At 41.9% G+C, this 11,081-nt stretch overlaps 1 protein-coding gene across 1 annotated transcript in view; it reads right to left on the reverse strand.

The window, feature by feature from the left end:
• GPM6A (glycoprotein M6A) overlaps positions 1-9,981 on the reverse strand; it is a 352,328-nt gene extending 342,347 nt beyond the window's left edge. The window contains exon 1 of the mRNA XM_084627081.1: positions 9,883-9,981. Coding sequence (XP_084483207.1) covers positions 9,883-9,886 — 4 coding nt within the window. The 5' untranslated portion in view covers positions 9,887-9,981. The remainder of the gene's footprint in view (positions 1-9,882) is intronic.
• Positions 9,982-11,081: the final 1,100 nt, after the last annotated feature.

The following is an 11,081-nucleotide window of genomic DNA, read 5'->3' on the forward strand; positions in this document are numbered from 1 at the left end:
AAAAATGTGCTTAGTTTACATGTACAAGATGTCACAGATTGAAGAGCTGGCTGTCCATGCAATACTCAATCCCAATTCCAGAAGAAAGGGGGTCACAAATAAAAATCAAGATTATGACAAGACAGATGGAAAAAAGGGTCAGGTAGTAACACAGCTTAACACCAGCATGGATGGTGAATGGGTCTGTCTTCAACCCATACAGAGGACAGTGGCAGTCATCCCATGAAGTAGCCTGAGAACACAAGTGAACTTCAATGGACAATCAAACCTAGACAGCACCTTCCATAATGCTTCACGATTGACAGAATCAAAGGCTTTAGTTAGGTCAATAAATGCCATAAACAATGGTTGGTATTGGTCTCTACACTTCTCTTAGATCTGTCATGCAACAAAAATCATGTCAATGATGCCCCGAGACAGTCTGAAATCATCTTGGAATTATGGAAGGACATCTTTAGCAAGAGGGAGGAGACTGTTCAAAAGGATGCGAGCAAGGATCTTCCCGACAATGGAGAGGAGGGCAATACCTCGGTTCTTCCTGCACATTGACTTGTCCCCTTTCTTAAAATGGTCACAATATTGGCATTCTTGAGGTCGGGTGGAATTTTCTCATTAAGAAGTTGATTAAGTTTTTACGCAAGTGCTATTCCACCAGTTTTGAAGACTTCCATGGGAATGCCATCTGGGCGTGGTGTCTTGTTGTTTCTAGTCTGAGGATGGCTCGCCAAACTTCCTCAGAAGATGGGGGGAGGGCCAGCAAGAGGTTCTATTACTGGATGCTGAGGAATGGACTCAATGGTGGCAGCTGAGACTTCAGATTCGTGGTTCAAGAGAGTCTCAAAATGCTCCTTCCAACATTGCTTGAGGGCCACATTGTCCTTAAGAAGGGTGGAATTGTCCTTGGATCACATAGCAATTGTGCCATTTGAACTTGGCCTGTAGATGGCTTTCATTGCTTGAAAAAAGGTTTCTCATGTCATGTTCAGCGAAACTCTGGATCTCCCTGGCCTTTGCTTGCCATCACTGATTCTTGATGTCACACAGCCTCCTTTGAACTACAGCTTTAAGTCGATAAGTAACATGTAAACTACGAACTGGACTCCTCAGCCATCTTAAGTCTCATCAATGACTTCTCCCCCTGGCAGACATCATCTTTGTATCAAGGGATAGATGACACATTAAAGATATTTTTTCCTTAACTGGCTGCCTTGCTTACTCAAATTGGGATGAGCATCAAGCGAAGTTCTTACCCTCAGTGACACCTGTGCAACATCACTGCTTTCAATGGAGTTGAAGAGGTGCAGCTGATTACTAAATTTCATTTTGCAGAGCTAAATAATTATGTTGATACACAAAAAGCTCTTTCTTATCTGAGTGGGCTGCGACGCGCTAACAAAAGTAAAAAGTAGTAAAAACTTACTTGTGTCATGCTTGTAGGCTGACTGACATAATACACAAAGGGAGCAGCTCTGTTGAGTAAGAAAGTGCTGTTTCTACAGTGACTCTTAAGACTAGAGCCAAAGAAAGTACAATGAAGCCAAGAATCCCACAGAGCAAATCTATACATCGATTCAAAAATTCCTTTTTGATCTCACATACCAGTAAGGTTTTGACGGAGATCTAACAAACAGAACATTGTAAATCTCTTTAAGGAGATTTCAAAAGTTAAACACAAAGGAGCCACAGTACAGCTTGTATTTTCCATAACTTTCTTAGCAGCAATCTTATTTCTAACCAAAGTTGTAACTTACACAAACTATTCCAAGGGGAGCCACTTTATGGCCTGATTCTGAGGGATGCTTAGCACCCACAATACCAGTGATTTTTCAATGATGCTCAGCATTAGATTCGCAGACTATATATTAATTTTCCTTTAGATTTATAGCTGCAAAAAGCTAGCCACACATGAATGTAATTTATTAAGTCATGCACATTTTCTATCCGTTCTGGAAACTACAGATTTTAGTACCCATTGAGATATCTTGCTCAATCACAGCATTAACACAAAGACATTTAATTTCTTAAACATGAAATGAATAAACAAGCCAAGAAATAAGACATGATTGAGATAGTAAGAGCCCAATAATTAATCAGCTAGAGGTAACTTTTTAAAATACATATATTTAGGGTTGTTTTTACCTTGCAAAAAGATAAATCCAAACAAACACTGAGCTCAAACCAAAATAAAAAGGGTGAAAAACTGCTATTTAACCTGTTTCAGAGTAGCAACCGTGTTAGTCTGTATTCTCAAAAAGAAAAGGAGTACTTGTGGCACCTTAGAGACTAACAAATTTATTTAAGCATAAGCTTTCATGAGCTAGAGCTCAGGATTGTGCAGCTCAAACTGCCAGTGCCTTCCCAAAGCAAACCAACAAAGTTCAATAGATACAGTAAGTACACAAGTAATATGTATGATTCTCTACCTTTAAAACCCATCATTAAAATGGCACAATTAAAACTTTGAAAATGAGGCAAATATGCTTATTTTCCACAATTAGGCATGTACATCAAAAGCAGCACACCAAAAAAAAAAACCCTCAATAATTCAACTACTATTAAAAAAAAATGATGGTGAGAGCCATATGCCCACAATCACTTTTCCTGTTATCCATGACGGCGGGAGGAGACCCTAGGAGGAATTCAGACAGAGTTGCACACCAATCAGCAGGCAGGCTAATCCTGCCCCTTTCTGTTCCCCAGCAGTATTACATGCTAACGAAAAGTTATATTTAAGACCAAGCACACTACCAGACTATCCCTAAACACATATTACTGACTGATACCAAGTGCTATCAGTATTTCTAGTATCTACCATCGTATACTAATACCAGTAATGTTAGTGACAATGCAACAAAAATGAATAAATTGACAAGTTCTATCGATTTTAAGATTTTAAGAAAGTGCTATATCTGCAAAATCAATAATGAAGGTGCCATTTAGTAACTTAGTACTAAATATCAATATTAATACAGGTCTGTATTGCAGTACAGCCACTTCTCCACTAATAGCTGTCCAGTTCTTCAGCTTAAAAAAAAAAAGATTTTCCCTGTCCCAGTCAAGATAGCCTATTGATGTGATTGTGTATGTTCTGTTCAAAACAAGATAAGTAACATGCCTACTACAATCTGTATATAGTCCAAACCCTAACTCACTCCCTTTCTGAGGATTGTCTTCATTGGTAATTCAAACCACCACCAGCGAAAAACCTCAATTTAAATTTTCTCTTCTAGTTTAGCTATTCCTTCTTGCAAAGACATTTTACTCCAAAGAAAGGAGAAATAGTAGAAATTACTGAAGTAATATAATTACTTGATCACAAAATATTCAAAATATGAAATATATTCATACAGCAGTTTCAGCATTCTGCTAACCGGTGAGAGGAGAACACTATATTAAGAAATTGAAAATTACTGTCTGAGGTTTGGAGTTACATACGCAAATTGAGAGTGCCTCACATTCCTAACAGGCTATCAAGCTCATGACTTAATCAGGACAGAATACCAAAGAAATCCTATTAATTATTCACAGGAAATATTTTTTAAGTCTATAATCTTCCCCTGAGGCACATCAATTGTCACTTTCATTTATGTCAAAGACTGTGTCTGATTTGGTTTCTACATGTGGCCAAAAGAACAGAAGTAAATATATTTCTTGAGTCAACTGATACTTCCTTTCAGACTTAAGTACAACTGTTCAGAATAAAGATCCATTTCTTTGCGAGGAGACTGGAGAAGTACAGAAGCAGAGGTGTCTATTCTTAGCCTGTAAAGGAAAGGGCTGTATATAAAGAGGAAAAATATGTTTTCTGTTATTATGAAGGTGTTATGAGTTAGGAGCTCACAAAACAGTTAATGAAAATATGGCCTCCAATGTTGATTGGTTTGGGGAGACATCTAAAACATGAGCTGATTCAATAGAATGTCAATGCTCTGTTAGCTTTCTTTCATTCCTCCCTTTCTTTGTACTTTCATTATTTCCTTCGTACTTACCTTTGTAACAATTTGGCACAGTTACAGAAATTAAAACGTAAGTCGAATATAAAAGAATCAACCAACAGTCAACCAAATAATACACAAAATAAGCAGGCCTTGCCTCAGAAGCAGATGACCCATTGCCAAGAGGAGCAAATTTCAAAGGCAAGGGCCTCTAAATTAAACTGTCTTGCCAATGGTCACAGAGTATTCAAAGATAGGAGCAGAAAACAAGAACCTCCCAGCCAACTGCTGCTATGGTTATAAAGGTGAGAGGTGCACACTCAAAACTAGATCCCAGACCATTCAGAGCTTTAAAGACCACAAGTACTCCAGCTTTATTCCCTAGAACGTGTATTCTGTACACCATGGTATTGTTATGAATGATGCTGGAGAGAGGTATAAGGGATGAGGATATAGTGCAAATGCGATATTTATCATGATTCACAAATTACTGGTTCTACTAGACTAGTGACAGTGAGACTCAATGGATGAGCAATAAATAAATTCTGAACATTCTGGAGCCTGCTAAGATTCACCAGTCTCTAAGGGTAGACTGCAGAATGCTTCCACTCCCAAAATGGCTCAGCCTTAAGGAGATGATGATGTAATCAGGACATAGTTATTCATCACATCCTATTTCTTGCTCCAACCCCAAAAGTTTAGTGTTTCTAGGCAAGTGATTGTAACTAAGGATTTATAAGGATTCCTGATACTGAAGTCATTCAATTTATTCAACTCATTAATATCAATGGACACTCCACACACAAATGCAAGAAAGCACATGGTCCTTGGTGTGGAATGACACAAAACTTTTTACTGAAACGGAACTCTCTCAGCCAGACTGCAGAGATGCTGTTGATTACTGACTTGCAGCTGAATGATAATTTCCATTAAACAAACAATACATAAATCCTTGCATCCTTCTGAACCATAGCCTTTCCATGCACATAATTGCTTTTAAGTTTAATAAGAGATTTGTTTATGTAAAGAACTTCAGGATCTGTCCCTTATTGATAACTTGTCACCAGTCCCCTTCCGCACCCCCACACTCAAGTGTCTGCTTCCTAGCTCTGAAATAAAAATAGTAGTAATTGTGGTCTTAAATGAACAGTCATTACAAGATTTTTTTTTCTCTGTCTGCAGATATTCAATTATTCTTTCTTTGTTGGTCTTTACACATGTTCTGCATAAGCATATCTGTTGATGCAGTTTAAAGGAGAATATAACCATGCTTTCTCACTTTGCATTTATGCACCTATTCAGTAATTTTCCAACAACAATTAAAACATTTCTGTTTTGAATTTATTGGCAGGATGGTTTGTTTTCAAAAACATGAATAAGCGGTGGTTGCTAATGGTTTGTATCTTAACAAAGTTCCCTTTTACTCTGTAAAATTAGTTCTGGAATGAAATTCAATATGTTTAATTACAGCAGAATACCCAAGACTAAAAACTCTCGCTGTTTTCATCTACCATATCTGGTGATGTGATACAATAATTAAGTTCCTTGCAGCTTAAGGGTGACCAAAAAATTCAAGAGCTCATTGTAGAGATAGGAGTAATATTTCCTTAGCCTCACTCCTGTGACTGTATGAAATCCTTAAATCAACGAAAACCCACCTGTGGCCACGACTTGTGTGGCCACTTATCAAAACCTCGGCAGGCTGTTTCAGCATGTGTTTTTTTTTAGGGTTACCATATTTGGACTTTCCAAAGAGTGGACACTCCATGCGGGGGAGGGGGGGGTGGTCCCGCCCCAACTCCGCCCCTTCCCCACCCCTTCCCCACTCCCATTCCAACCCCTTCCCCAAAGTCCCCGCCCCAACTCTGCCCCCTCCCTGCCCCATTGGACTCCTTCCCCAAATCCCTGCCCCTGCCCTGCATCTTCCCCTAACCGCGCCACGTTCCCCCTCCCTCCCAGCCATGCGAAACAGCTGTTTCACAGCCCGAGCCCTGGGAGCTAGGGGGAAAAAGTGGGCACACTCTCGAGTGATCAACATTCACTCTCTTTCTTGAATGATCAACTCTTCTTTGGGGAAAAATAATATTGGCAAAATCCCGGACATTTTTAGAGATTTAAAAATTCCTCCCGGACGGTGATTTAAGAATCAAAAATCCAGACATGTCCAGGAAAATATGGACATATGGTAACCCTATTTTTTTTATGCAGTAAATTTCAGCAGGCTCTGTACAGCATGATGAGAGATAATGAAGTGTGGTTATCCCTGTGGCCCCACCCTCAATTCATATCATCCCTTGAACACACAAAGCCAAAGACCCACAAAGGGCTTCCAGAAAAAAGCAGGATGAGACTGTTTCAGTCTCTTTACCCCTTTCAGCAGGTAATGGCCAATTTTGGCTGGTACTGCATTAGCAATGTCAGGCTGCTTCACTCCACAACAGGAAATAGACAGTGTCCATCCCTCCCCGACCCCCATTTTAAAACTGTATTCACTCATTTTAGTTGAACCATCGTGTCTTCTCTGTCGCAAATCATAGCAGTAAAGGCAGGAAATTTCTAACTCTGAAAGATCTAATGGGGCCTAATTCTACAGTTCTTAAACAAGCAAAACAACATCAAAGACAATAATGAAATCCAATATCAATGTCACATCTGTAAACATCTTGGCTGACAAGAAATGTTCATAATTTACCAAACTTACCTTCAAATACATTGTAGCACCCAACCTACACATAATGCACATACCAAAAAATGGCATTAACATGATATACATTTTAACATTGTTAAAAATACAAATATTTGTACAAGCTAAATTGCTAAAAGATGTTCCAGTCTATTGTGTATATATTGTATGTTTTGAAAGCTACCTAAATGTTTTACAAACAAGAAAAAAATTTAGTTAAATATAAAAGCCTATGTTTAAAATTCAACAATCAGTCTCTCATGGGACTTATTTCAGATAAGATTGGTTTCTGGGTCCTCCATTTATTCTAAATGTGTTCAAATGACTCATTGGGTTTTAATTTGTTTACATACTGTAGGCATGTGCCCTGCTCATGATGATTTACAATTATACATTTACTGAGGCTCCATCCTGCAAACACTTACACACATGTAACTTTACGTACCTAAGTTTATGTAACCAAGTTCAGTGAAACTATTTTTGTGAATAGTTAAGCATGTGAGTATTTGCACAATCCAGACCAAAAAAAGATGTGCTTATCACTATGAAATAAGGTCCAGATCCTACTCCTAATGAAGTCAACAGCAAAACTCCCATCGACTCAGTGGCGGATAGCTGGTCCCTCCAGTCTCAGATGATGATTAGATAAGAGTCTGAAGCAGTGACAAAACTAATCCTGCTTCAAATTTCTGTATAGACAGCATTTCAGAAAATTATATTCAGCAACACAAAGCTCAGTTAGTGTCAACAGTCAGCAATTATTCAGTTTCCCATATACCAGTTCCGGGATATGCTTGGATGCAGCTCAAGCCTTTCTGCCTGAACAAAACTTATGTAGAATGAAGAAAAAATAAAACAAAACCCACATACAGTGATTAGATTTATTTTATATAAGTTCAGAACAAGTTTTGCTTTTCTCCCCCATGCCAACACATGTTGAACAAACACCTAAAAAAAAAACAGACCAAAATAAGAGTTGTAATACCCTTCACAATAAAGAATATTTCAGTTAAATCCTTCCTCCCATTGATTTCTGTGCGGCTAGGATTTCACCCTACTGCACTGAATTAATTTTTTGTTTGATTTCCATAAAACAATGTATTAATATACTTTTTACTGCATGTAAGAGCTATAACTTTTCCCAATTTGCAAAGATGAAGGTCACAGTTTCAGAGTCTGGTCCATTACAAATTATATTCACCCGATTGTTTGGCCTCCACAGGTGAGTCAGACATCAAGATGATATTACACAACTGTGTAATCAGGGAAACAAAGACAAATATGACACCATATTTAATGGAAATTATTTTTTGCTTGCATACTGTTGTTTCAGCCTTATTAGTGTGAGTGTACTGCTGACATACGAATAAAAAGTAAATGAGAGTTCTGTGTGAAATGCAAGTCAAATTGCTTTATAACTCTCCATACATCTATTGAGGGTAGGTCTCACAAGGCAATGGAATACTCCAAATTCCCACAGCTCATGGGCATTATCCCTTCCTTCACACAAGAAAGAAGAAAAGCTCTGCATAAACTTGTTTCAGAGTAGCAGCCGTGTTAGTCTGTATTCGCAAAAGTGCCACAAGTACTCCTTTTCTTTTTGCATAAACTTGAAGACTTGTCTCTGTCACCAACAGAAGTTTATCCAGTAAAAGATATTACCTCACCCACTATGGTTCTCTAAGATCCCGGGATCAACACACTACAACAATACTGCAAACAGAGAGAAGTCACTTACCCCTGCTTTCCTTCCAGCAGTATGTGTTACGTCATGACACTATGCTCAGCCCCAGGATAATACTTAGACTGCAAGGTAGCAGCTCACAGTTTCTGGGGGAAGGAAACAGAAGTGAAGGGGAAAGAAGAGCAGCTAAGAGAAAACTGGGTAGTGGGGAGAGAAACAGCAAGAAGGTAGGGTTAGAGATGGAAGGCACTAGCTAGCAGGGAGGGTGAAAGAGGTAGTGGGGGGTTAAGGGACAGAGGTAGATGGTTGGACGCACGTAGGCAGAAGTAGTAAGTGGAGAGGGGTTGAGATAGGACAGGCAGTGGGAGCACAGGAAGGACTCAGTAACTATCCATGATTTAAACGGAAAAGATACAAAAGATGGATATACCTAGATACTTCTGAGTTTCGGCCCTAGTCCCTCCTTCAAATTCTTATGCCCAACAGAGAACACGTTAAGACTATTACACTAATAAAATCCAGGTCATGGTGCACCCCTACTGCAAACCCTGGATCTGGCTGGATTGGGCCAATTTTTGGTCCCCACTTCAGAAATTCCATTGCTTAGGTAGAGAACAAGCTGAGGTGCTTCTTTTCTAGCATTTGCAAAGTCAACAGTGCTTTAAGTAGTTGCAACATGCACATCTGCCCCCATCTCTTTTTTGAAAGGACTTATATCAGAATATGTTAGGATCCAGGAGGAGGAGAAGCTGCTTATGTATTTGGAAGAACTGCAGGATGTGCAGCCAGTCAAACCCAGCAGGCTACAGATGACTAATTAGAGTTTTTGCAGCTTTCTTATACTAAGATGTATCGGGTCCAGATCTGGTTTTGGGGGAACAGCAGCACACGTCTCTTTTGAAGGCAGTTTCTGTGGTTGTGCCGAAAACGTGGCAGGATTCAAGTGCCGAACGAGAGTTTTTGCAGCACTGTGAAATCAGGCTCCAGGATTTTTTTATTTAATTAATTTATTTATTTATTTTTTGCTGTGACAGAAGAGGCTAGACTTGTTCAGCATTTCAGCAGTGAAATCCGGGGTGCTAGGACCAAAAATTGGCAGGAGACACCGAGTCACCATTTCCCCAGCCCCTCGGGGAGGGCTCAGCAACCGCCCAGGTAAATGAATACACAACAACCCGAAGCAGCTTTACCCCCCCCCCCCACACACACACACACACTGCATTGGCGTTTTGAGCTCCCCCCGCGCCTGCAACAACTTTTGAGACAACAACCCACAACAGCCCCGTTAAGCTGCTTGCTCACAAGCGAGCTGTAAGGAACCCGCAGGGCGGGACTTGCTTTGCCCAGAAACAAACCCGCCGCCCGCCCCGTCGGTCCCGCTCGCGAAGGGGGCGGCGGCGCTGAGATTTCCCGGGGCGAGGGCAGCCGCGTCCCTCCCCTCCCGCCGCGCCACAAAGTTGCCACGCAAAGTCGAGCTCGGTGCAGCGCGCCCACAGCGGCGGAGCGCAGCCCCGGCCGGGCACCAGCCGCTGAGAGCCTGGGCTCGCCCGGGAAGGAGAGGGGGTCCCATCGTGACTCACCCATTACTCTTTCCTCTCCTCCTTCGTACCAGCCCTGGGGCCGCTCCGGCCGCTCCTCCCGGCCCCTTTAGCACCAGCGGCAGGTTCCACTGACCGCCTCCGCCCGGCCCCAGGCAGCTTCCCCCCGCCCCGGGCGCCGGCGAGCCAGAGGCTGGCCCAGGAACCCCTCCCCCTCTCCACCTGCCCCATTCATTCGCTTCCCGCAGCCCCCAAACTGTCCCCAGAGCCTGTGGGAGGGCGACTGAAGGGGCGGGAAGGGCAAGCGAGGGGCCAGGGTCTAAGCAACGCAGAAGGACGCGCGGATCCCCCTGGCTTTGGCATGGTCTTAAGCTGCCCCCCTGTGCTACCCAGCCCCTTTCTGCTGGTGGGTTGGAACTGGGGAGGGGGGGAGCAGACTGTGAGTCCTCCCTAGGGTCTCACGCAGCCTTTTCCTTCTAATCAGCTGCAAATTCATTGGCCCCCAACAATTTGCACTGGTCACCCCTCTGGCACTGGAACTAAGTGTAGCATAAACGATAGTCATCTTCCAGGACAGCGTTACCATCCCCATACTCTCCTCCCCGCTTCGTGTAGATACCAATGTACCTCTCCCTCACACTCAGGAGTTCTCAGCCTGAGTGCCACTACCACCCTGCCCTTCCCTGTTGCCAAGTGGAAGGTTGCTTCCCACTAGATGGGGAGGGATCCTGGGATGATCCAGGTATGGAAAAGGGTGTCACAGAATGGAAAAGGCTCATGCTGATACATTGTCATTATTGTAAAGTGACAGGGTAAATATGCACCATTTAATTTGTGTGCCAGTAGCTTTCTTGTTTCCCTCAGCCTGGACCTCTGTCCTACTTTTCAGGGCCTAATTCTGCTCCCACTGAAATCAAAACAAGTTTTGTCACTTATGCCAGGGAAATGGGCTCAAACTTTTCTGTTTTATCAAGCTGAGACATGTTTGGGGCAGGTGAGCAGGTTCATTGTGAAAACAACGAGGAGTCCTTGTGGCACGATAGAGACTAACAAATTTATTTGGGCATAAACTTTCATGGGCTATAACCCACTTCATCAGATGCATGCAGTGGAAAATATCATAGGCAGGTATAAATACACAGAAATGAAAAGATGGGAGTTGCCTTACTGACTGGGAGGTCAGCACTAACAATGCCAATTCAATTAGGGTGGATGTGTCCCATTCTCAACAGTTGACAAGA

Source organism: Lepidochelys olivacea (assembly GCF_965140295.1).
Source record: "Lepidochelys olivacea isolate rLepOli2 genome assembly, chromosome: 4".
NCBI classification, from domain to species: Eukaryota; Metazoa; Chordata; order Testudines; family Cheloniidae; genus Lepidochelys; species Lepidochelys olivacea.